General features: G+C 39.4%; 2 protein-coding genes across 5 annotated transcripts in view; one reads left to right on the top strand and one right to left on the bottom strand.

Annotated features, from left to right (window-relative positions):
- Positions 1 to 17,509, bottom strand: part of LOC122212831 (olfactory receptor 9A4-like) — an 85,532-nt gene extending 68,023 nt beyond the window's left edge. For 2 of the 3 annotated variants that reach the window (XR_006199340.1, XM_042926823.1), the window contains exons 1-3: positions 16,999 to 17,509; positions 6,425 to 6,566; positions 293 to 540 (exon numbers count right to left, since the gene is read on the bottom strand). Coding sequence is in view for 2 of the 3 variants with exons in the window: in XM_042926823.1 (XP_042782757.1) it covers positions 293 to 540; positions 6,425 to 6,566; positions 16,999 to 17,035 (427 nt within the window). In the remaining variant the exon portion in view is untranslated. The remainder of the gene's footprint in view (positions 1 to 292; positions 541 to 6,424; positions 6,567 to 16,998) is intronic. The other variant, XM_042926812.1, reaches the window with a different exon arrangement.
- The window catches only part of PRSS37 (serine protease 37), a 29,974-nt gene extending 4,198 nt beyond the window's left edge, over positions 1 to 25,776 (top strand). The window contains exons 1-6 of one of the 2 annotated variants that reach the window (XM_042926867.1): positions 19,903 to 19,972; positions 20,314 to 20,411; positions 22,621 to 22,762; positions 24,018 to 24,271; positions 24,850 to 24,986; positions 25,531 to 25,776. In XM_042926867.1, the coding sequence (XP_042782801.1) occupies positions 20,378 to 20,411; positions 22,621 to 22,762; positions 24,018 to 24,271; positions 24,850 to 24,986; positions 25,531 to 25,671 (708 nt within the window). In that variant the 5' untranslated portion in view covers positions 19,903 to 19,972; positions 20,314 to 20,377 and the 3' untranslated portion in view covers positions 25,672 to 25,776. Of the gene's footprint in view, positions 1 to 19,902; positions 19,973 to 20,313; positions 20,412 to 22,620; positions 22,763 to 24,017; positions 24,272 to 24,849; positions 24,987 to 25,530 lie in introns of those variants that run through there. The other variant, XM_042926875.1, reaches the window with a different exon arrangement.
- The last annotated feature ends 452 nt before the right edge of the window (positions 25,777 to 26,228 follow it).

Raw genomic sequence — 26,228 nt, 5'->3', positions numbered from 1 at the left:
CAATGAATGGTAGAACCAATACTCAAACATAGATCCCTGAGTTCCAGTCCCTGCAGGGTGTGCCAATGGGATACACACATGTAACACCTTGATCTAGGAATCGATTCTCAAGGCCCAAAAGATCATCTCTTCTGTAGAAAGCCAATACCGCTCATGCCATTTCTAGTTTTCCACACAGGCTTAGAAATCTGACACTAGGCCTCTAAGTTCCAATTCCTTCCCCTAATTCCTCAGAGATCTTGAAGATGTGAATATATCCAAGAACTATCTCTTCTTTTTGATAGTCACTCACCAATAAAGTCTTTAGTCTGTAACCAGGTGTGAATCAAGCAATCTTTAACTGCATTCTTGAGAGTAGGCAACTGAAACATATTGGTGGAGAAGAAAGTGAAAGGTACAGACAACTTTATCAGCATGAGGTCATTTTTAGGAGAGGTGGCAGTGAAGTTTGGGTGAATAATGATCTTCTCATAAGGTAAAATCTCCCCATGAAAGTCTCGAAGATTTGCAGAACTATCATGAAAGATGACCCAAAGATCTCTGGAAAATGAAAAAGAAAAAAAAAAAGGATTGACACTCACAGGTCACAAGGCTAATCACTGCCCCCCCCCCCCACACACACACACACAATTTCCTTCTACAGTAACCCATTTAATCTTTTCCTCTCATGTTTGCCCATTTGATCTTTTTTTTTTTTTTAATTTTTTAATGTTTATTTATTTTTGAGAGAGAGAGGGCACGAGCAGGGGAGGGGCAGAGAGAGAAGGAGACACAGAATCCAAAACAGGCTCCAGGCTCTGAGCTATTGGCACAGAGGCTGACACAGGGCTCGAACCCACAAACCATGAGATCACAACCTGAGCCAAAGTCAGACGCTCAAATGACTGAGCCACCCAGTGCCCCTGTCCATTTGATCTTTTATATGTAGGTGCCACATGGGGTCATGCAGGTGATGCACTATACAAGTCAATGGGTTACCATTCACATAGACTATAATGGGGATGGTGCCTCCAGGAGTTAAGCAGTGCAATGGCTTGGGCTCTACTCTTAGCATAATTCTCGAGAGAAGCTCCAATTCAAGACCTAGAAACAGCAGAAAGAAGCATGCAAATGGATAGTCAAGGCTTTTATGAAAGTAGTAGGTTCTGTTAGGGAGGCTTCTTTGGGAGTTGGGGGAAACAGGAAATGTGAAACTGTAAAGAGGATATGAGTAACAGCTTCGAGAGGTTAAATATTTTAAAGGTATGGAGGATCACCTGAATATACTATGCTTTACTCATGTCTATCAAAACTGCTGGATTAACAGGGTCTTCTGGTAGATCTTTGGGAAAACAGTAGTCAAAGATCCTGGTTTTCCACTGAGATCCAGTTGAGATCCACTCTCGCTAACATGGCTCAAAACCCTAAATTCAGGGGCACCTGGGTGGCTCAGTCAGCTAAGCGTCTGACTTTGGCTCAGGTCATGATCTCACAGCTTGTGAGTTCGAGCCCCGCGTCGGGCTCTGTGCTGACAGCTCGGAGCCTGGAGGCTGCTTTGGATTCTGTGTCTCCCTCTCTCTTTGCCCCTCCCCTGCTTGTGCTCTCTGTCTCTCATAAATGAATAAATGTTAAAAAAAATTTTTTTTAACCCGAAATTCAGAACAGGGCACTCCTGTGAGGCCCCTGAGTCAGTCACTCAGGGATTTCTCTAGCGCCAGCAGTGAGATAGGTACCACACTGGTACTGAGCATCAATTTTTGTTGTTGTTGAGCTCCCAAATGCTAAGTTTATATTGTCTCCTAACAACAGTACCATTTGTCTCTCAGTCTGTCTTTGTCGCCTTATGGACAGTTATCAGATAAAGTCTAAAGAGAGAGGACAGAAACAGGCCTGATAAATTCATTCTTCAGTCAATCCCAAGGACTGACAAGTTTAAAAGATCTCATCAGAGCAGCATCCTTTAAATAAATTTTGCTTTGGCTCGCTTTTACAAGGTATTATACATTATAAGGACTTTCCTTAGTTTTGTTGTGTTCCTGAGAACTACCACACTTAGTTTCATCTGCTTGAAGTGAAGGATTCTGCTAGGTGCTTAGATGGGGATGACTGGTCTTTGGCCAGGGTATCGTAACTGACTGTTATAGTTCCCATTGGATCATCTTAGTCTATTTGGTTCTTTGTACCAAACACATGCTCCCTTTGTGTTTAAATTCATGTGATAGCTCTCCAGTTGGCATAATTCCCCAAGGACAATAAGAAAGTACAGTTGCCCTCAGAGGAACTTTTGACAGGTGCAAGGTTGTTCATTTGACAGATACATTAGAACAAAAAGGAAAGAAGCCTTCATGATAAGATTCTTTCTCTTTTATCTTTCTAAATGAGAGATCACTTAATGACCCTCGTCCCTCCATTTCCATACCTTGAGAATTAAGGAGTACTGGTGTTTTAATTATACAACTTAAATTATACAACTTCTACAACTGAACCTGGGTGGTTCAGTCAGTTAGGCGTCCAATTCTTGATTTTGGCTCAGTGCATGATCTCACGGTTCATGGGTTCAAGCCCCACATCAGGCTCCACACTGACAGTGCGGAGCCTGCTTGGGTTTCTCTCTGTCTCCCTCTCTCTCTCTGCCCCTCCCATGCATGTGCTCTCTCTCTCTCTCTCAAAATAAATAAACAAGCTTGTTTAAATCAGTTTTAGCAACTCTCTTGTGTATCTTGTGTGTCAAATTGGCTTTTTCTGTTTCTAAGATTACTCTCCTTTCTTGCTGAAGGAAAGTCATTCATGTTTATAGTGTTGATTTAATAACTAAAACCAGTGCCCTCTAATATTTTATCCTTCCTCTATTTCTCTTTTTTCCTTCTGTTAAGAAATTTTGTGACTTATCATAAAATATATTTATAAGTAATTGCAGAATCTTATATTTTATTTTATTTTATTTTTGTTTTTAAATTTTTTTTAACATTTATTTATTTTTGAGACAGAGAGAGACAGAGCATGAACGGGGTGGGGGGGGGGCAGAGAGAGAGGGAGACACAGAATCTGAAACAGGCTCCAGGCTCTGAGCTGTCAGCACAGAGCCCGACGCGGGGCTAGAACTCACAGACCTCGAGATCATGACCTGAGCCGAAGCCGGACGCTCAACCGACCGAGCCACCCAGGCGCTCCAGAATCTTATATTTTAAAGAATTTATGATAAATAGATGATTCAGGCAAATTATAGTGAGTGCATTTCAGTTTAAGGCAGCTCTATGACATGTAAAACTAAACTATGGTGGAAAAACAAGAGAATAGTGGTTGCCTCTGAGGGATATGGATGGACCATAATGAAGAAGGGGTATAAGGAAGACATTCAGATATTGTTTAACTTTGAATTCTGTTACATTAAATTTCCATATTAAAATTTATAAAGAATAGGACATGTGTATATTCGACAACAAAAATGAAATAAGAATTAAAAGGTATCTAAAATATTAAGTAAAAGGGCAAAAGCATTTTCACACAAATATAAAGAGTAGAAATTCAAAATAGGTAGAAACAAGTCTGAGTATAATAATAATCAAAATAAATACAAATGGCCTAAACTCACCAGTTAAAAGACAGAAATTACAAACTGTATTTTTAGAAATCCTGCTATATGTAAATTAAGAGATGTGTTTAAATAAAAAAGATACAGAAAGGCAGAAAAGTAAAGACGTAAAATGATATACCAGGACAATACTAACCAACCAAACAACCAACCAGGATTGGCATGTTAATATCTGATAAATAGGCTCTAAGACAAACAATATTATCTATATGAGAGTAATGACATACAGTAATAGCCTTGATTTATTGGGAATGTACACAAAGTACCTACATTATAAATGTACCTAAATTTACATATATTTAATAAAATACCCTAAAAAATATTTTTTAAAAAAGTAATAAAGTTATAGGACTATTTTGCTCTACTAATACAGAAGAATATTTCAACTTAAATCTCTCAATTACTGATTTATTAAGAAAAAAAAATAGTAAGGATACCAAAGACTTAAACTACACAATTGAAGTTTGATATATAGAGAGACTTCTACCCTAAAATTAGAGAGTATACATTCTTTCATAACATGGGGGGTTGCAAAAATTGACCTGATACTGGTCTGAAAAGCAAGTCCCAATTCTTTTCAAAGAATTAGTATCACATAGATCACACTCTCTGACCACAAAAACAATTAAACTAGAACCCAAAGAATTTTTTTTAATTTGGAAAGTTATCCCTCAAAATTTACCCCTCCATATTCTAAACTTATGAATGAAAGATTTAATCATGAGGAAATTTTTAAAAATTATTTAGAATTAAAATAATAATGAAAATGGCCCTTTTCAAAGATGGCAAATAGAAAATCCACAGGAACATATATATAAATTCTAGAAACAGTAGGAGAATATAACAAAGCAACAAGCCATTAGATCAATTTATGAACACCAATTACATTTCCATCATCACTAACAAGTAGAAAATATAATTTTCTGAAAGTACATCAATTAAAATATAATAGCAAAATATAAAGCACTTTAAGAATAAATTTAATAAGATATGTGCAAGACATGTATTCAGATAAAATAAATTTCTTGAAACGCATTAAAGGGAAAGCTAAATAAGTGGAGAGATATGCCAGATCCATGGCTGGGAATAATCAATATCAGAAAAATATCAATTCTCCCCAGCTGATACAAAGAGCTAAAGCAATTCCAAATAAATCACAACAGAGTTTTTCATAAAGCTTGAAAAGTTATTTAAAAGTACCTAAGTGTTCCTGATAAATAAAAACATGGTTGGCCTATCCTATCAGACATCACAAATTATAATAAAGTCATAATTTTTAAGACACTGTGGAATTGGTCTATAATAAATAACCCAAAGGAGCAGTACAGAGACAGAGAGACCCAAAACAGACCCATGCAAAAATAAAGAATTTTGATAGATGTCAGAAGTGGTGTTGCAGGTGGTTGGAGAAAGAAGAGACCATTAGATAAATGACATGTGGATATTTAGCTTACTATGTTAAAAACAACAAAACTGGATCCCTACTTCACAGCATTCACAAAAATCAGTTCCAAATGATATAAATACTTAAATATAAAATCAAGTCTTTAGAATCTCTAGAAATAACCTTAAAGAAATATCTTTCTGATCTTGATGTCATAAAGAATATTTTCAACCAGTCACAATACCCAACAACCACAAATAAAGATTGATAACTTAAGTGTTAAATCATATTATAGTCAAATGAAGAGCTCTTATTAATCAAAATACACCATTAAAGAGAAGATCAAGCCACAAAGAAGATATTTTCAACATACGTAATTGACAAAAGAGTTCTATCTAGGGCATTTATAGAAGTTCTACAAAGCAATTTTTTTTGAAAAGTCACAAAATGTTCAAAAAACATGAAAGAATATTTCCCAGAAGAAATATTAATAGCAGAAGGAGGAGGATGGAGAAGGACGAGGAAGAGAAAAAAATAAGCCAATCATCGCTACTAATAAAGATAATAAAATTATGAGCATAACAAGAAATTTAACACAATCAGCAAAATAATAAAAAAGTTGGACAATACTCAATGCTGGAAAATGCTTATAAATTGCTGGAGTATGTGTAAAGTGAACATTTGCATCCTCTATGACATCCAGGAGATATTGCTGCAGATATACCGATAGGTATGTATGTATATGTGTATATATATACATCTATATGTGTGTGTGTATTGCAGATATACACATGAGAATACCTTCCAAGGTACATGGTACAACTATGATTACAGTAACCATTCACAATAGCAGAAACCTAGAAATAACTCAAATGTCTACCAAGAAAAGAATGAACAAATTGTGATAGTCACATTTAAATATTATACTGTAATGAAAAATGAAATATAATCATATCCCTAACATTTTGGATGAATCTTAAAAACATTAAGAATGATTTGCAAGGTCAGGGTGCCTGGGTGGCTCAGTCAGTTGAGCATCGACTCTTGATTTCTGCTCAGGTCATGATCTCACAGTTGGTGAGTTCGAGCCCCGCAACGGGCTCTGTGCTGACAGTGCAGAGCCTGCTTGGGATTGTCTCCCTCTCTCTCTGCCCCTCCCCTGATCACTCTTTATCTCTCTCTCTCAAAAATAAATAAATAAATATTTTTTTAAAAAAAGAGTGACCTGCAAGGTTATTTTTACCTATACGTAAGGTATCATATTACACTGTATTACTTTTCCTTTTGGGACATGTCAAACATAAGAATGTGGAACATTCCTTAGTCAAGCTGTATCTGAGTAGCTGAACTCCCTTTTACCATGATAGTCCTAGAATTTCTTGACCACAAAGTTTTTAGAATTCCCACAAGAAGTGCAGAGGCCCAGCCTCGGAGCCTTGGAACAGAGTGGATGGATCCCCATCACTTACGGTAAGAAGCAGTGTGCAGCCGTCAACACCCACTGAGGGGCAATCAGAGTCCCCACACAGGACCGATAACTGGAATTCAGGTAAAATAAGTAGAGAAGGTGATTTAACCCTTCTATGTCTTCACTAACAAATGAAACACCACCTGGAAGACAGAGAGAAGAGAATCAAGGGATATAAACTGGCCGACTAAAGAGAACTCAAGGTGCTTATAGAGATTTCAGAATGCTGGTATCAGTTAATATAAATATTTACCACTTATTAATCACTTAGCCCCTACTCTATGGTACTAGAGAACCACACTGTACAAAACACTGTATTAAAGTACTTTATGTACTTTTTAATTTTTTTTTATTTTTCACAGGAAAAAAAACTATAGGGTGTATAAATTTTATATTATCTTACAGATTAAGAATTTATTGAAGAGAGTGTCTTTTCCACATTGAATATTCTAGTCTTCTTTGTCATAGATTAATTGACCATATAATCATGGGTTTATTTCTGGGCTCTCTATTCTGTTCCAGTGATCTATGTGTTTTTGTGGCAGTACCATACTGTTTTACTATACAGCTTTGTAGTATGACTTGAAACCTGGAATTGCGAGGTCTCCAGCTTTGTTGTTCTTTCTCAAGATAGACAATATAATGGAATATTAGGCAGCCATAAAAAAGGATGTGATCGTGCCATTTGCAATGATATGAATAGACCTAGATGGTATTATGCAAAGTGAAATATGTCAGACTGAGAAAGACAAATACCACATACGTGGAATCTAAAAAAATCTGATACATAAACAAACAAAAAAGAGAAATAGGCCTATAAATACAGAGAACAAACTGATGGTTAACAGAGGGCAGGGGGATGAGGGGATGGAAAAAATGGGCACAAGTTTCTATAGAATGAATAAGTCATGGGAATACAGTCCATGATATTCTAAAAGCTAGTATGGTGCCAGATGGTAACTATAATTATGGTGAGCATAGTATAATGTATAAACTCGTGGAATCACTGAATCACTATGCTGTAGACCTGTAATGTTGTGTGTCAACTGTATTCAATTTTTTTATTTAAATAAAATTAGCACACGAGGTCATACGACCAGTGAATGATGGTTGGTTCAAGGATTCAGACTTCAGTCCATGTGATTCCAAATCCCATTTATGCACTTCTCTTCTACAGGACCTCCCTGCCTCTCCTCACCCAGTTTGCTGCTTTCCAGAGTGACTTAGCTCATTTCTAACCTTCCAAAGGCTTAAGGATTCTTGGCTGTATCCACAGTCAAGCAATGCAGCCTTTCCTATAGCTCCCTGATTTTTCCTACTGGTTGACTACAGGGACACTCTGAGACCAGTCATCATAACTCCTGCAGGAAAAAAAAAATAAGTAATTAAAAATAAAACTTTAATTCTGGCAAAAGAATATAGGGAGAGATACTCTATACAGACACTGAAATATAGTACACTACTTATCCTCTGGAAACAGATGCCTTGATTCAAATTCGGGCTGTATCCTTAGTAGTATGGACTTGAACAAATTATGTAGATCCCTATGTTAATTTCCTTACTTGTACACTGAGATCATAACAACTTCTTTCCTAGGGTTTCTGTGAGAAATAAATGTGGTAATATATGTAAATTGTTTGGAAGAATGTTTCATGTATAATGTGTGTTCAGTAAATGTTATTTCTTACTAATTCAGCTTCAAGTATATTTTAATGTTGAGAAAGTGCAAAACAATGTTCAAAACGAGACAAAGACAAAAGCCCTTTCATGATCCCCAAAATGACTAAACATCAGATATTAACTGATACGTCTTTTCTTTGCATTATTGCTATTATCAGTGACAGCTCTATTTTAATCCTCCACTTCCTTAAAAAAACCTTTTGAGAAACCCAATTCTGAACTGATCCCATTTCTCTAAATCCATCTTCAAAATTATCCAGCATAAGCTCAAACCCTGTAAGATGCCCCTCCCATCTGGGGCACTTCTGAGGTTCTCTGGAGTGTGTTCTTCCCACTGCATAAAGAAAAAAAAAAAACCTCACTATTTTCATTATTGCTGTGTTCTTGGTGCCATTTGGTTGATGGGTACAACAAAGCAGATTAAATCCTGTTTTCTCCAGTTTAGGAACAGCAGGAAAATAGAAAACTATTTTTTAAGTTTTTATTTTAATTCCAGTTAGTTAATATACAGTGCTGTTAGTTCTGAGTGTACAATATAGTAATTTAACACTTCCACACAACACCCAGCGCCCATCACAACAAGTGCACTCCTTGGTCCTTATCACCTATTTCATCCATCCCCCCGCCCACCTCTCTTCCGGTAACCATCAGTTTGTTCTCTATAGTTAAGAGTCTGTTTCTTGGTTTGCCTCTCTTTTTTCCTCTTTGCTTGTTTGCTTTGTTTTTTAAATACCACACGAGTGAAATCATGGTATTTGTCTTTCTCTAACTTATTTCATTTGGCATAATACTCTCTAGCTCTATCAACATCATTGCACATGGCAAGATTTCATTCTTTTTTATGGCTGAGTAATATTCCATTGTGAATATATATCACATCTTCTTTATCCATTTACCGGTCAATGGATACTTGGATTGCTTCCATAGTTTGGCTATGGTAGGTAATGCTGCTATAAACATTGGGGTGCATGTATTCCTTTCAATTAGCAGATTTGCTAGATCACAGGGTAGTTCTGTTTTTAACTTTTTGAGGAACCTCCATACTGGTTTCCACAGTGACTGTACCAGTTTGCATTCCCCCAGCAGTATAAGAGAGTTCTTTTTTTCCCACATCCTCACCCAACACTTGTTTATTGTGTTTTTGATTTTAGCCATTCTGACACATGTGAGGTGATCTCGTGGTTTTGAGTTGCACTTCTCTGATGAATGATGTTGAGCATCTCTTCATGTATCTGTTGGCCATCTATATGTCTTCTTCTGACAAATGTCTACTTATGTCTTCTGCCCATTTTTTAATTGGATTATTCATTTTGGGGGGTACTGAGTTTTATAAGTTCTTTATATATTTTGAGTACTAACCCTTTATCAGGTATGTCATTTGCAAATATTTTCTCCCATTCAGTAGACTGCCTTTTACTTTTGTTGATTATTTCCTTCACTGTGCAGATCCTTTTTATTTTATGAAGCCCCTATAGTTTATGTTTATCTTTGTTTCCCTTGCCTCAGGGGACATATCTAGAAAAAAGTTGCTATTGCCAATGTCAAAGACCATTTTTATGGCTTCAGGTCTCACATTTAGGTCTTTAATCCATTTTGAATGGTTTTTTTTTTTTTCAAGATTGCTTTGGCTATTCAGGTCTTTTGTGGGATTTTAGGATTCTTTGTTCAAATTCTATGAGAAATGCTATTGATATTTTGATAAGGATTGCAATAAATGCGTAGATTGCTTTGGGTAGTATAGACATTTTAATAATATTTTTCTTCCAATCCATGAGCATGGAATGTCTGTTTCTTTGTGTCATCTTTAATTTCTTTCATCAGTGTTTTATAGTTTTCAGAGCACAGGTCTTTCACCTCTTTGGTTTGGTTTATCTTAGGTATCTTAAGGGTTTTGGTGCAGTTGTAAATGGGACTGATTCCTTAATTTCTCTTTCTGCTGCCTCATTACTGGTATATAGAAATGCAACAGATTTCTGAATGTTGATTCCTATTTCAGTTTTGGTAGTTTATATGTTTCTAGGAATTTATCCATTTCTTCTAGGTATCCAATTTGTTTGCATAGTTTTTCATAATATGCTCTTATAATTGTTTGTATTTCTGTGATGCTGGTTGTTATTTCTCCTCTCTCATTTGTGATTTTATTAATTATCAATTTTATTAATTTTTTCAAAGAACCAACTCCTGGTTTCATTCACCTGTTCTATTGTTTTGTTTTGTTTTTTAGTTTCTACATCCTTTACTTCTGCTCTAATCTTTGTAATTTCCTTCCTTCTGCTGGCTTTAGGCTTTGTTTGCTGTTGTTCTTCTAGCTCCTTTAGGTGTAAGGTTAGGTTGTTTATTTGAGATTTCTTTTGCTTCTTGACGTAGACCTGTATTGCTACATATTTCCCTCTTAGGACTGCTTTTGCTGTATCCCAATGTTTTGGACTGTGGTGTTTTCATTTTTATGTGTTTCCATATATTTTTAAAATTTCTTCTTTGATTTCCTGGTTCAGTTTTAGTAGCATGTAGTTTAACTTCCATGCATTTGTAGTCTTCACAAATTTTCTTGTGGTTGAATTCTAGGTTCATAATGTTGTGGTCAAAAAAAGGTATACCGTATGATTTCAATCTTTTTAGTATTTATTGAGGCCTGTTTTATGACCTAACTTGAGACCTATTCTGGAGAATTTTCCATGTGCACTTGAAAAGAATGTGTATTCTGCTGGTTTAGGATGGAATGTTCTGAATATATGCTATGTCCATCTGGTCCAGTGTCATTCAAAGCCACTGTTTTCTTGTCTATTTTATGTTTAGATGCTCTATCCATTGATGTAAGTGGGGTGTTAAAGTCCCCTACTATTATTGTGTTATTATCAATCAGTTCCTTTATGCTTGTTATTAACTTTTACATATTTGGGTGTTTTCATGTTGGAGGCATAAATATTTATGATTATTAGATCTTGTTAGATTGTCCCCTTTACTATTATATAGTACCCTTCTTTTATGTTGTAACAGTCTTTGTTTTAAAGTTTAGCTGGTCTGATATAAATATTGCTACTCTGTGCTTTCTTTTGACCTCCATTTACATGATAAATGTTTCTCCACCCCCTCACTTTCAATATGCAGGTGTTTTCAGGTATAAAATGAGTTTCTTGTAGGCAGTATATAGTTGGGTTTTTTTTAATTTTTTAATGTTTATTTGTTTTTGAGAGAGAGAGTGACAGAGTGCGAGTTGGGGAGGGGCAGAGAGAGAGGGAGACACAGAATCTGAAGCAGGCTCCGGGCCCTGAGCTGTCAGCACACAGCCCAACGTGGGGCTTGAACTCATGAACCATGATATCATGACCTGAGCCAAAGTCAGACACTTAACTGACTGAGCCACCTAGGCACACCTAGTTGGGTCTGTTTTTAAATACATTTGTACACCTCTGTCTTTTGATTGGAGCATTTAGTCCACTTACATTCAAAGTAATTATTGATAGATATGTATTTACTGCCATTTTATTACTTGTTTTGTTATTGTTTCTGGAGATTTTCTCTGATCCTTTCTTGTCTTTGTCACTTTGTTCCAATTTGGGTTTCTCTTGCTTTCTCAATTTATGTTTCTGGGTCCTAGGGTTTTCACCTATAGACGATAAGCAGTGAAGGAACAATGATGTGTACAATATCCCCCACTATCTGGGACAGTGTCTGGCACATGGTAGGAACTCAAAATGTATGAGTGATTGGAGTAAAATTCACCTTGTATGCAGGGATCCACTGGGAGGCTCTGAAATTAATGAAATGGTTTTCTGAATCCATAAGTGAAGCAACCATCATCAGAAGACTAAGACCTAATGTTATGTATATGTGTGTGTACTTTTTTCCCCAAATTCATATATGCATGCATTTATTTAAAAAATATTTCCTGAATATCTACTATGTGCCAGGCAACATATTTGATGTTAATATAAAAGGGTATTCAATAGAAGTAGACTTTGCCTTCATGAAATGAGGGCGGGAGACAATAAGCAAATAAACACATCAATAGATAGCTATAAGTTGGATGAGATAGAATTTTCCATGAGAAAGAATAAGAAGAGAGGGTAAACAAAGGATCTAATTTAGTTTGGGTGGGCAAAAAAGTACTTGCTGGGTAAGTGACGGGTAATCTGAGACAGCAAAGATGAGAAAAACCAGCCATGGGAAGAGCAGAAGAAAGAGCTTTTCCAGAACTGCGTGTGCAAAAGCTCAAGGATGGGAAAGAACTGGGAAATGCTCAGGAGTCTGAAGAGAGCCAAAGAAATTGAAGCCTAGTGGGAGAGGAAAAGATTGGCCTAAGAGGAGCCTTGAGAGGAGGATTTTATTCTAAGTGTAATAAAAAATTTAAAGAATTTGAATGTACAGAAGTCATGTGATCCAATTATTTTTTTAAAAATCACTGGATTTTTATTAGAAATGGATTATAGAAACAGTCGCGCTTACTGAAGTGACCTGGCAAAAAGTGATGTGCCTTGCACTAAAGTAGCAGTGGGGGAGTTGGAGAAGAGCATCTAAGTGGATGGATGGACATAAGACCTATTTCAAAAATAAAACTGACAGGAAATCCATTTAAACAGTATTCTGATAATAAGATACACATTGCTTTAACAAAGATTATCTACCTTCTCATTACATAAGTATTCAATCAATAATTATCATTAAAAGATTCAAAATAGGGGTGCCTGGGTGGCTCAATCAGTTGAGCATCTGACTCTTGATTTCAACTCAGGTCATGATCCCAGGGTTGTGGGATCAAGCCCTGTGTCAGGCTCCATGCTGAGAGTGGAGCCTACTTGCCTACTCGGGATTCTCTCTCTCTTTCTTTCTCTTTCCTTCTGCTCCTCTCCCCCACTTGCACTATAAGTAAGTAAGTAAGTAAGTAAATAAATAAATAAATAAATAAATAAACAAACAAATAAATAAATAAATTTTAAGACTAAAAGGGGTTCTCATGCTCAGAAAAGTTGAGAACCATTGACACAGAAAATCTTCACGTTCCTTCACTCTAAGATATTCCAGGGTATAAATCTAAGTCTTATTTAATTCCCACAATCTATCCCTGACTCCAGACCTTCTCTGGTTGGCTTTTAAGAAGTATGCACTACACTAGCTCCTTCTTACCTGCAGCAACAAGACAGAGCTCCTTCAAGCCACAGGGACTTCCAAGGAAAGCTGAGGAACACATTTTCTCCTAATACACCCGGCTGAGCCCCCAACTAAATATGGGTCATTTACTCAAAAACTTCTGATTCCTTTCCACCAAACCCCTGGTGCCCTAACTCACTCTTGACTGAGCTTTACAAAGTCACTGATTCTAAGAATGTGCTAGAAACTTACACATTGCCTCCTTTCCTTCCATTCCAATCGGTCCTTGCCTATTTTACCTTCCCTCTCTACCTGAGTCAGATTCCTTTATTCATCATTTTAATGATATTCTTATTACTCTTCAGAACTCCCTTGTCCTAATGTCCTTGAGTCATACTTCAACTGGGCAAATCTTAACTCCGTATTCATGCAACATCTGCCTCCACTGCGTCTGCAGCTTTAACTTTCTTAACTTGCCACAGACATAGAACACATTAACTACCTCCTCCTCCTAGAAACAGCTCCTCTGATGGTGTATATTACACTTTTATTTTCTCCTGCCTCATAAGGTACTTTACTGGGCTCTCCTCTTCCAGCAGCCCCTAAAGCATTAGAGCTCACCTTTCCATTTGATCCAAGAAGGAGTAGCCCCATTCCCCCCAGCTCTTCAGTTCCTCAACTGAAAGCCCCTGCACAACAAACACAACAAACAAAGATAGAAAGACTCTGAATAATGGAAAGAAGTAAGGGGACTGCCTAAGGAACCTGGGGACTTAAGGAACAGCCTAACACCAACTTCCCTGGGTATACTCATCAAAATTAAAAACAATTGCTTTATAAAAGACCCTCTGAAGACAGTTTAAAGACAAGTTATGGACTTGGAAATATATGTGCAAACCTCCTAGCTGAGAAAAGACTTGTATCTGATCTATATACATACTCTCAGACTCAACAGTCTGATTATAAAATAGGAAAAAGACAAGAAAAAACACTTCACTAAAGAAAATATCCATGAGGTAAACAGGCATATGAAGAGATATTCAACATCCTCAGTCACAGGAAAAATAAACATTAAAGTTTCAATGAGGTATTACTATGTATCTAACAGAACAGCTAGTATGAAAAATAGTGCAATTTGGTGACAACACCAAATGCTGGCATGGAGGTGGAGAAAATAGGTCACTTATACATTGTTGGTGAGAATCTAAAATGGTGAAGCCAACCTGAAAAACAATATGCTATAAAACTAAACATACAATTACCATATGGCAGAAACTGCACTCTTGGACTTACATCCCAGACAAACAAAAACTTACTATCACACAAAAATGCAGCAGGTTTATTCTTAAAAGTTAAAACCTGAAAACAACCTAGATGTCCTTCAATGGATGAATGATTAAGCAAACTAGAGTACATCCATTCCACAGAATAATAGTAATAAAAAGAATTAATAGTTAATATACACACATCTTGGACAAATCTCTAGGGGATTATGCTAAATGAAAAGAGCCAATCCTAAATACAACATACTCTATGATTCCATTTGTATAATATTCTTGAAACAAGAAAATTACAGAAATGGAGAACACATTAGTAGTTGCCATGGGTTAGGAAAGGGGGGCGGTGTGGAGGAGGGAGAATGAAATGATGTGTGGGTAGAAGGGCAATAGGAAGGAGGCTCTGCTGATGGACTGTTCTGTGTCCTGAAAATGGTGGTGGATGCACAGACCTACACATGTGAAGTTGTACAGATTTAAATACACACACACACACACACACACACACACACACACACAGGTAAAACTGGGGAAAGCTGAATAAACTCTGTGGATCATACCAATGTTACTCCCATGATTTGCTATCGTGCCATAGTTACACAAGATGTTACCATGGTGGAAACTACAGGAAGGACACGTGGGACTCCTCTGTACATTTCTTGCAACTTCCTATAAATGCATAATTATTTCAGAATAAAAATTTTAAACCAAGAAAGGCAACTGGAATTCTTCATAGTTCTGTCTTTTACACATTTCTTTTCTGTAAATTCTTTTCAAGTAATCTTTTTCACTCATTCCTATGAATTCAAATCCTTTCAAAATTCCCAAATTCCCAAATCTGTATCCCAGCTCAGACTCCTGTCGTGAGTTCCCGACCCTTGGATTCAGGTGGACATCTCCATTTGATATCTCAAAAGCACTTCGAACTCAGTAAGTCAAAAATGTAATTTGTCTTCTTCCCCAAATGCCTCCTTCTTTTCCAGTGTTCCCTATTTCAGTAAATTGTACCACCATTCACCCAACCAGAAATCTGGATGACACCCTTTACTTTTTCCTACCCTTCATTCCTCACATTCAACTGATCACAACTTCTATCTCCTTGTTACCTCCGGAATCCTTTTACTTTCTTACATCCTCACTGCCACCACCCTAGTCTACTCTGTTGCCCTGACAGTTGCAACAGTCTCTTAAATTTCTCCCCAGATCTTTCCCACCCACAACCCATATCTCTACTCAAATCCATTCTCCTACTGAAGTCACATGAATATTTTACAATCATAAATGTGGTAATATAACTCTCATATTTAAAACTCTTTAAAGGATTCCTATTATACTCAGGATCATTTCTAAAATTAAGGCTAAAAGACCCTCTACTATATGATTCTTAATCTACTTCCTTCCTCTGTGCTCCAACCACACAGATGGGCTTTTAGTTAAACATGTCACACCTCATGACCTTCACACTTACTGGCTCCTCTATCTAAAACGACCTACCCAGTCCCTACCCAATTAACTTGGTTAACTCCACTCAGTCTAACATAGGTATAGGAATCACGGCATGTCGTTAAAAGATACATATTTTTCTCATGTTGCACATACAGAAACTGAGGTTCAGAGAGGTTAGGGTATCTGTCCCTAACTAGGTAAAAGAGTATAAATGCCTAATTACAGAGCCATAGCAACTTCATTATGGGCATGTCATAATTACTCTGTGCCTTGGTTTCCTCATCAAAAAAAAAAAAAAAAAAAGACAGCAATAATACTTATGGCACAAAGTTGTTTTAAGAATTAAATGGGTTAGAGGCACCTGGGTGGCTCACTCGGCTCAGCAACTAACTCTTGATTTCGGCTCAGGTCATGATATCAGGGGTTCGTGGGTTTGAGCCCCCTGTGGGGCTCCTGGGATTCTCTCTCTCCCTTTCTCTCGGCCCCTCCCTGCCTCCTGTGCTCCCCTGCACAAGCATGTGCACTAGCACTCTCTCTTTCTCTCTCAAAAATAAATAAATAAACTTAAAAAAAGAATTTAATGAGTTAACACGTAAACAGCAGTGTCTATTATATAAGCACTATATAGGTATATGTTTTTATGGTGGCGGCAGTGATGGTGATTATTATTATTATCATTGCACATTACATTTAAACCACAAAGGGCAAAAGTGACATTTTCCTTTTGAACCCTACAGCAGAATACCTGCTGCTTTGTTTCCTACGTGTTTCATAAGTTCCTATACACCCTTCCAGGCTCCTATCTCCACCTTCCTTTCCGGATTGCCTCCATGTTTTAGCCCAAGAACTTTATCATACATTGAGAGAAGATTTGAATCCCAAAATAAAAAGTTTTACTTAGGTCCTACAAATGACTGAGACTGTACAGAAAAGGAGTAATGTATCCTCCTCCTCCCAAACTTGCATGCCCTTGACCCTCCAGCTCTCCTCCCTGACACAGCTCCATAGCCTCACCCCCAGACAGCGTCCTAATAGACGACAGCATCCTAATAACCATGACAAAGAGATCCCTTCGGTCACTCACCAGTCACCATCAGCAAGGTTAACAGGATACGATTCATGCTGATGTCTGAATCATGCGCTGAGGATATGGATGGAAACTAACAGGCACAAGACAGGGACAGAACTTATGCCCTGCTTGGGGATTCTGAACAGCAGGTGAAGAAGGTGCAGGCAGGAGATCCGAGGATACGGATTCTACAGAAGTCTATCATCTAGGGGCATCTCCTTCCACTCTGGACCCTCAGTGTGAAAGCGGGTTCATCAGTCGCAGCCGCCCACCTCTGTCAGTAGGCACGGAAACCTCAGTCTGACGGGGCCGGCCCTATGGGAAGATGAGCAGGGATCTGAGCTTTATCAACCTCATCTAGGGAAAAGAATTCCAAAGCAGGCGTCAAGCAGACCTTCTGTGGAGTTCAAATTCATCCCAAGTTTCTCCCCTGGCCTCTCAGTTCTTTCCACTGGTCCCTTCCCCACAATGTGTGACTAGCATCCCTCCTTCTACATGTCCCATTGACCCCTTTCCTTTCCGGGCCACTCTGATGAAGCAGAGCTGAGTCCCACCCTTCTGTGTGACATTGACCCCCTCCCCTCTATGCAGGTGATGCCCAGACCACCCCTCCTCAGAACTGCTTGACTTGCACAGGTCTTGTCTCACAACCACAGACACCATTTGAATAAAAGTTCCCAATCAATACCCACACAAGTGGTTCTTGTCAGATCTCTAAATCTGTTATTACACTGCCCTCCTGGCTGTAGCTCGCTCTCTCTCTCTCTCTCTCTCTCTCTCACTCGCTGTCTCTCTCTCTCATTCTCTCCTTTCTCTGTAGCTGCCTTTTTCAAATTGATTTTTGGTGGCAGAATATAAGAAGAATATTACCTAAACAGAAAATCAGTCAGATGGCAAAATGCAACGCTACAATTAGAGTCTCTATAAACCTGATGGTTTGTGGAATGAGGCTATGGACAGATATGTCCCCATGTGTACACAGAATCTGTGATAATACCAATAAGGAACTTCATAACAAAAAATTATGAACATATGAGGAAATATTTAATATCACACACACACACACACACACACACACACACACACACACCCATCCATGCCTCCATAGAATCCTAAAATTATTTTTTCAAAAAGAAGCTTAAAGAACAATGTCCATATCAGATATCAGTATCCTAAAGCAAAAAAGGAAAAAATAAATGGGATTAGCAAACTGCAGAGAGCATTCAAAGGCTAATGTTAAAAAGGTATTAGTATTGAAACAAGAAAACCTGCAATTGAAAGTGGTTTGGTAGGCCTGGAGAAAAGTGTGTGGGGTAGGGGGGTGGGAGAGGGGAGGCAGAGAGAAGCTGAGCAGAGAGGACTGAAGAGGACAAAATGGGATGAGGATCAAGGGAGGCCCCTAAAGCATGCTGGGGGATTACGCTACTGGCAGCAGGGAACTACTGAAGAGTTTTTAAAAGGAGACTGGCATGATCTCATCTGCATTTCAAGGGGAAAAAACAATTCTGAGTACAAAAGAGAAGGCCAAGTTGAGCAACACTAGATGGGCATATACAGGAGTTCAAGCACAACAAGATTATGGCCTAGATCAGGATGACAGCGGTGAGGATGGAAAGATAAGGATGGATTTAAGAGACATCTGGAAGTAGGATGGTTTGAGGTTGAGTGGTCAGAAAGAGAGAGAAATCAAACAAATGGAAGGCAGAGTTATCTCCTAAAATAAGAAAAACAGGCAAAGAATGCATTTAAAAGGCTGGAGGCATGAAGGGTTAAATTTTGACATGCTAAACCTCAAGATCTCAGGGAGCTAAAGCAGATGCAAAAAAAAAACCAAAAAACAAAAAAAAAAAAGGTTTCCAGGAGGCAGTTGTATCTGTGGGACAGGTGGTCTGGGCTGGAGATACTAATTTGAGACTCATAGACCGGTAGCTGTCCCCAGTAACAGCCTCCTCCAGAAAATCTGTTGTTTTTGGAAAGGACCCAAACTCCCTTCCTGGTCCGTAAACTTTGCAAAAAATCTAGGACAAACAACTTCAGAGTAAAGAATATCTCTTTCTCAACTTTTCACCTGTGCTAACTACTCCTACCCTCACCAACAGAAAACCTTCCATAGCTCCATCCTGTCTTTGAACCTCAAGCATATTTCATAACGAAGCCCTATTCTCAGGGAACTTGTGTGATGGAATGGACCTTTCGAGGTCTAGGAATGCTAGTTGATTAGCCAAAGCCTGGAGGATATAGTTGAAAAGCTGTGTGTACCCAATAAGGAGATCAGGATTCTACTTCTATCTTTCCAATCATGTGTGACTTTGAGAAAATGACTTAAATTCTGTTTCAGTTTGGCCACCTACAGATCAAGAAAAAAACCACCCCAGCCCTGTCTCCTCTTTGCAGGTTGTTGTGCCACTGGAATGAGATTATGGGTTTAAGAAACCCTGAAGGATTAGAGTGGCACAAAGTATAGTAATTTTACAAATCTCAGACTGACCTGATACAAAATCCCCATGGACAATGTCCATAAAGAAGTAAAGAATGTAGCTCAGTGCCTCGGATTCAGTAAGTGTTCAATGAATGTTAGCTAATAGTGAAACTGTTCTTGTTAGAGTGTCTCCAAATTAGCCGAGGATGACCCTAGCCATTTATCATTGCCGGAGAAATCTTTTCATTAGGTAAAAAGCACCAACAGGTCCTGCCTTGTGAACTGTCACCAAAACACAGAAGATCCTAAATTTAATATAATCCAGAATGTAAACCATTCTCCAACTGTCAAAATAACTGTTCTATGAGTGCTTTTCATTTCCACATTTCCTTGGCTCAAAGCTGGTGATCAGGACCACCAGACCTGGTGGTGATGATGACTGAGTGATGAAACAGTGGTCACAGGGAAAGGTGAAGCCAGTGTAATAAAGATGGGAGGGGCTAAGGGAAAGTATAAGTAACTATTAGGGTTTTCAGAGCAAACCTGGGGACACTGTCTACCTGAGCTAAGGTAGAGCATCTTGTCCCCCACAGCCCTGGCCTCAGAAACTCCCTGAGGAAGATGAGTCCTGAGCCAGAGTCCCTTTCCCATAGACAGCTGACTTGGGCAGACGGGCTTTGAGGCATAGCAGGGAGAGGAACCTGGATCTGGAAGTCTAAGGAACAAGGCTTCTTTTTCCTTCTTTGAAAGACCCAAGAGAGGCACAGTCTCCCATCCCCCAGCCTCCCTGGAGCAGAAGGACCTTCATCTGTCTACCTGGAGCCTTCTTCCCTCTCCCCATTTATGTCCAGATCTGCTTTCCCATCCTATTTTGGGTTCCCACGCCTAACCATAGCCATTGATTCTACCAGGTATTCCTGAGAGTTCCATACTCTGCTGATCTTCTGCATCTCACGGGGAAAGATCTGGACTGCTATGAAATTTATCTTTTATTTGGGTGTCCTTGCTGGTATGTATCCATGAGCTTCTACTCTGTCCTATAAGGCACAGGTTAATGCAGGCTGGAGGAAGGCAGATTGGGGTGTGTAGAGGGTACAAAAGAAGAGTCCAAGAAAAGCGGTCATGGACAGAAGTAGGTATCTCCTGTCCCAGACCACACCCATAGGCTCCCATGAGGCTGAGCTCACCCTTCCAGTGCTAAGCTATGGGACGGGTGATGGTGCTCACTTGCCTTGGAGAGTGCTCGACAGCATTCCCCACTGGTGATTCCAAAATGTGGGCTTCATCACCCACTGGGCAAGTCCCAGTGTGGTCACAGGGACAAAGAACACATTCCGAAGTCTGATATCCCCCCTATTCCAGAAGCTTAGAGACTCAGAAAGCAGGGAGTGAAGAAGGTAGAAACAAAAGATCAAATGCAAGGGCCCTACGCCCTGCACTCCCTGACTTCCCCAAGTCCTTCTGATGGCAGAATTTGCTGGTGAGGCATCTCCTACCACCTCCAGACCGTCTATGTTGCATCACTATTAGCCGTGTGAGCACAGACAAGTCAATCTACCCATGCTTTAGTTTCTTCAATCAAAATGGGGATATTACTAACTACATCATAGAGATGTTGTGAAAGTGTTAAATAAATCCATGTAAAGCACTTAGAACAAGAGCTCAATGCCTCAATACCTCCTGTCCTTTTTCCCTTGGGATTTCTAACTATGTGATCATAAAAGGGTGTGGGGAGGTGGAGGCCAAGACTTGGGAAGGATAAATGGAAGAACCAAGGGCAGCCGAGGTAAAAACAGTACTTTATTTCTGATACTACAAGCAGCCTTCCTCCCTTTCTTAAGTGTTTTTCTCTAATAATTCATTTTTTAAATATTACATGTTAATATTAAAAACTTAGAAATATTAAAAAGTAGGACAAAAATAAACACTTCATAATCTCACCTCACAGTCAACACATGCTAACACTCCAACTTACTCTCAGGCTTCATTTATTTATTTGTCATTCAAATGGTTTATCTTTTTGTTTCTTTGCTTGTTTTTAAATTTTTTTTTTTCCAACATTTTTTATTTATTTTTGGGACAGAGAGAGACAGAGCATGAACGGGGGAGGGGCAGAGAGAGAGGGAGACACAGAATCGGAAACAGGCTCCAGGCTCCGAGCCATCAGCCCAGAGCCCGACGCGGGGCTCGAACTCACGGACCGCGAGATCGTGACCTGGCTGAAGTCGGACGCTTAACCGACTGCGCCACCCAGGCGCCCCTCTTTGCTTGTTTTTAGACAATTGGATTACTAGATTAATATACATTTCATTACCATTTTTAACTTAAAGAAAGGTTATTAATATTTCCTTTGCTGTTTAATATTCTTTATAAATACAATCTTAATATTTCCATATATTGATGTACTTTTTTATTTCAAATGCCCTACATTACTATATTGGACACTTATATTTCCAGTGTTTACCTATTACAAATAGTGTTAAAATGAGCACACATTCATAATCTTTGTCTATATCTGGTTATTTTAGGATAGATTCTTAGGGTTGGACTATTAGGTCACAAGTGATGAACTATTTACACTTTTGATGCCTATTTCTAAATTGCTTTTCAAAAAGACAGAATCAATTCACGTTGCTACATGTAGTAAAAGAGTCTCTTCATTGTACTTTCTTAGATTCAATATTATCAACATTAAACCAAAAATTAATATTATAAGTATCAGACAAAATGGTATATCATTTTAATTTACATTTTATTAGAAAAAGAGGGTCAAACATTTTCATATTTCCTGGCCAATCAATTATTTCTTTAAAATTATCCATATACTAGGGGCACCTGGGTGGCTCAGTCAGCTAAGCATCTGACTTTGGCTCAGGTCATGATCTCACAGTTCATGAGTTTGAACCCCATCTTGGGCTCTGGGCTAACAGTTCAGAGCCTGGAGCCTGCTTCAGATTCTGTCTCCCTCTCTCCCCCTCCCTGCTCATACTCTGGCTCTCTCTCTCTCAAAAATGAAATAGACATTAAAATAATAAGAAAGAAAGAAAGAAAGAAAGAAAGAAAGAAAGAAAGAAAGAAAGAAAGAAAGAAAAAAAGAAAGAAAGAAAACTATCCATGATCCTTTCAACTAGGAAACTGTTAACTGTCTTATTTGTCCTAAGATATGTCTTCTATATTAAGAATGTTTTATATGTTAAGAATACTAATTATTTTCTCAGGGACAGTTTTCTCTACTCACGCATCTGTGCAGAAAGACGACCATGCTCCCTACTTGGTATACCTCAAGTCGCACTTCAACCCCTGTGTGGGTGTCCTCATCAAAAACAACTGGGTGCTGGCCCCAGCTCACTGCTACTTACCGTGAGTGTTGGGAACCCTCACTCCCACCCCCTGAAACAGCCTGATTCATTCTACATGAGTGGTTCTCAAAGGGAGGCAACTTTTCCTTCCAGGGTACATTTGGCAAAGTGAAGATATTTTCGGCTGTCACAGTGGACTGAGGGGTGCTGTGCTACTGGCATCTATCTAGAGAATAGGGCCCATGGCAAGGATGCTACTAAACATTCTACAATGTGCACCCCCTCAACAATTACCCGGCTCCAAATGTCACTACTGCTGCTGGGAAGGAAACCTGTTCCATACACCGTGCCTCCTCAGTCTCCCATCAGTTTGTTTCAAGTTTTTTACTGATGAGATGAATGTGTTTTATCAATTAAGGGACCAGCAAGTAACTGAGGGTACACTCAAATTGGACAGATTGAGGAAAATTTTTAAAAATGACTAACGACAAAGGTACGGACAAGTTATAGGGGAAGCACAAAGAAGAGTTCAGTGCCCCCAGGATTAGTATTAGAAGGGTACAGTTACTCCCCCTAGACCTAAAGGGGCAAGAGGAGAGGTTGGTTCAAAGGGGAGGGGAGCAGGGGAGGGTGGGAGGAGAGAGAAAGGAAGAGAGGAAGCCCTGTGTACAGGGACTGCCTGATAGAAGCTGGGGCAGCCCTGCAGGAAGGGAGCTTGGAGGATAAATACTCGAACCTCACCCTTCTCCTCTAACTACTTCCTGGTGCTTGCTATCAACCAAAACCCAATCAGAGAGCAGAGGACAGGAGAACCCATTGGCTTAATCCATATGTAACACCTTCCAAAGGCAGAGAGCAGGATGAAGCAGGGTTGTGAGTGGTTCTAATGAAACCAACAGATCTCCACCACTCAGGTCATGCCATTGTCTTACCTCCACCAGAATGGAAATGCTCAGTTGGAGAAGCTGGAGCTGGAGTGGAGGGAAAATATTATTTCTATGCCATGCGTGATTTTCCTCTCTACTACATGAAGGATGCCACATGAAAACACAGTGGTTAAGGCTCCACCACCTACTGTGTGACCATGGGGGAATTACTGCTATGTGGTTCCATCATCTGTTAAATGGATTAAAGACAGAATCCACTTCATAGTTTTGTTGTAAGTAGTAAATGAGGTAATCCAGAATCCAGACTGAGCAATTGGCATAGTACCTGACACATTATAACATTTAATATCTTTGATGATGATGGTGATGGTGGTGGTGGTGGTGGTGGTGATGGTGACGGTGATTACTCCCACCCCCTTCTCCCTCCAGAAACCTGAAAGTGATGCTGGGAAATTTCAGGATCAGAGTCAGAGATGGCACAGAGCAGACAATTAACCCCATTCAGATTATCCGCTACTGGAACTACAGCCATAGCGCCCCCCAGGATGACCTCATGCTCATTAAGCTGGCTAAGCCTGCCAACCTCAACAACAAAGTCCAGCCACTTGCCCTCGCCACCAGCAATGTCCGGCCAGGCACTGTCTGTCTGCTCTCAGGTTTGGACTGGAGCCAAGATAACAATGGTGAGTGTACCTTCCACAGCAAATCAGGGTCATCAGTCACCCATGTCCACAGAGCTGAGAAGAGAGGAGAGGAGAATGGATGGACACCATGAGGGTGCTAGCAAAAAGAGACTCATCCGGAAGTCCAAAGCTCCTCCCAACCCAGTGATGACACGATGACACAGAGCTACCTCCTCCAGGCTCCAGAAGCCGAGGCCACCAGGCCATTGGACTCTGCACACAGGCCACACTATTACTGAGTGCCAGACACATGGTTCACATCAGAGACGCTGTTTTCCTCCCTTGCATCCAGGCTCATTTTGCACGTAGGGGACACCTCTGAGGACTTGAGTCAGGTCACCCCATATTCCTCCAAAACTAGATACGATGGAAAGAAAACCACTTCTTAAAAGAGACATGCAGGCTATTTTTCAATCCTCTAGATTAACTCTCATAACCATGCACAAGATCCTTGCCTTTTCTCAGCCCTTTTTTCTTCAGACATACACACAAAACACCAGTTGAAACACAGGGCGGTGACTGGAGAGTCTAAATAACAGTTGCGAGCAGTCAACCTTTTTTATCCTGTCTTCCCTCAGGCAGGCATCCTGATTTAAGGCAGAACCTGGAGGCTCCTGTGATGTCTGATAAAGAGTGCCAGAAAACTGAACAAGGAAAAAGCCACAGGAACTCCTTATGTGTGAAATTTGTGAAAGTGTTCAGCCGAATTTTTGGGGTAATCTTTTCTCTATATTCAACATTCATTTGCTTGTATGTGTCTAGTTTAATCGTGACAGCGATTAGAAAATTAGAAAGCCCTCATCCTCTCGCAATCTTTTGAGAATTTGATAAGGCTGAACCAGGCCCTCCTTACAGATGCCTTTATCCATTAAAGTGTGGCATGCAATCCCTCTAGTTAATAACACTTTGCTAGATTTATTACTCTCATAGCTGCAAGAAAAAACAGGCATTGCTTTAAAAAAGAATTCAAACTTTTCACAAGGGAAACTCGCTTCACCAGTCCAAATAAATGGGGTTTGACTCATTTTACATGTGAGTTCTAGAGAGGTTTTTCTCTGACTTTCTCAAGATGAAACAAGGCTAGTTACAACAAAGCTAGATAAATGACTCCAGCTTCCTATCTCCCAATTCGGTGCTGTTTTCATAACCCATGAGCCTACCTCTAGGCAGGGCTCATCCAACTGGGGGACTAGAGGGCTCCTGTGAGAAGATCCGATCATATCTCTCTTGTCTCTCTCCCTCTGCATGATCTCTGGTAGGAGGTGGCCGTCGCTACTGTCATCTGCAAAAACAAGCTCCAGGGAATCGAGGTCGGACACTTCATGGGAGGGGATGTCGGAATCTACACCAATGTTCACAAATATACCTCCTGGATCGAGAACATCACTAAAGATAAATGACACCCTTCTACTCTCTCCGTATCCCACTGGCTCTAGTCATTGACTATACAGGCCACTATTTTCTCCAAACGCAAAATAAAAATCTCCAAACAGAAATGCATCACACCAGTAGCCTATGTTTTCTTGGTTGTGTCTCTGCCCATATCCCATAATGATGTGAAGAACCAAGGACAAAACATGACGTGAGCACTCATCACACAGTAGTAGGGTTACACCCATTATCTCGTTTAATGCTCACAACAATCCTCTGAGGTTATTATCTTTTATCCTCACTTTACAAATGAGAAAAATGAGACTAAAAGAGAGTACTTAACATTATCCAAAGCTGACAGACATCAGAGCCTAGAACAGAACCTCCAAATATCGTTTCTCAATCCCATGCTCTCAGCCTCAAAATTATAGGGGAGTCTATGGCATCACAACAGATTTTGGCTTCTATTTTTCTGCTACTTCTCTTATCATTCAAAGAGCTTGAAGCTTTCACTTGTGGCTAAAATCCTGGGTACTGGAATAATCTCTCCTAAGAATGGCCATGCTCCCTCTCACTGCTACACTGA

Source organism: Panthera leo, chromosome A2 (genome assembly GCF_018350215.1).
Source record: "Panthera leo isolate Ple1 chromosome A2, P.leo_Ple1_pat1.1, whole genome shotgun sequence".
NCBI classification, from domain to species: Eukaryota; Metazoa; Chordata; class Mammalia; order Carnivora; family Felidae; genus Panthera; species Panthera leo.
The sequence above is the reverse complement of the archived record's forward strand: the minus strand, read 5'-3'. Positions and strand labels throughout refer to the sequence as shown.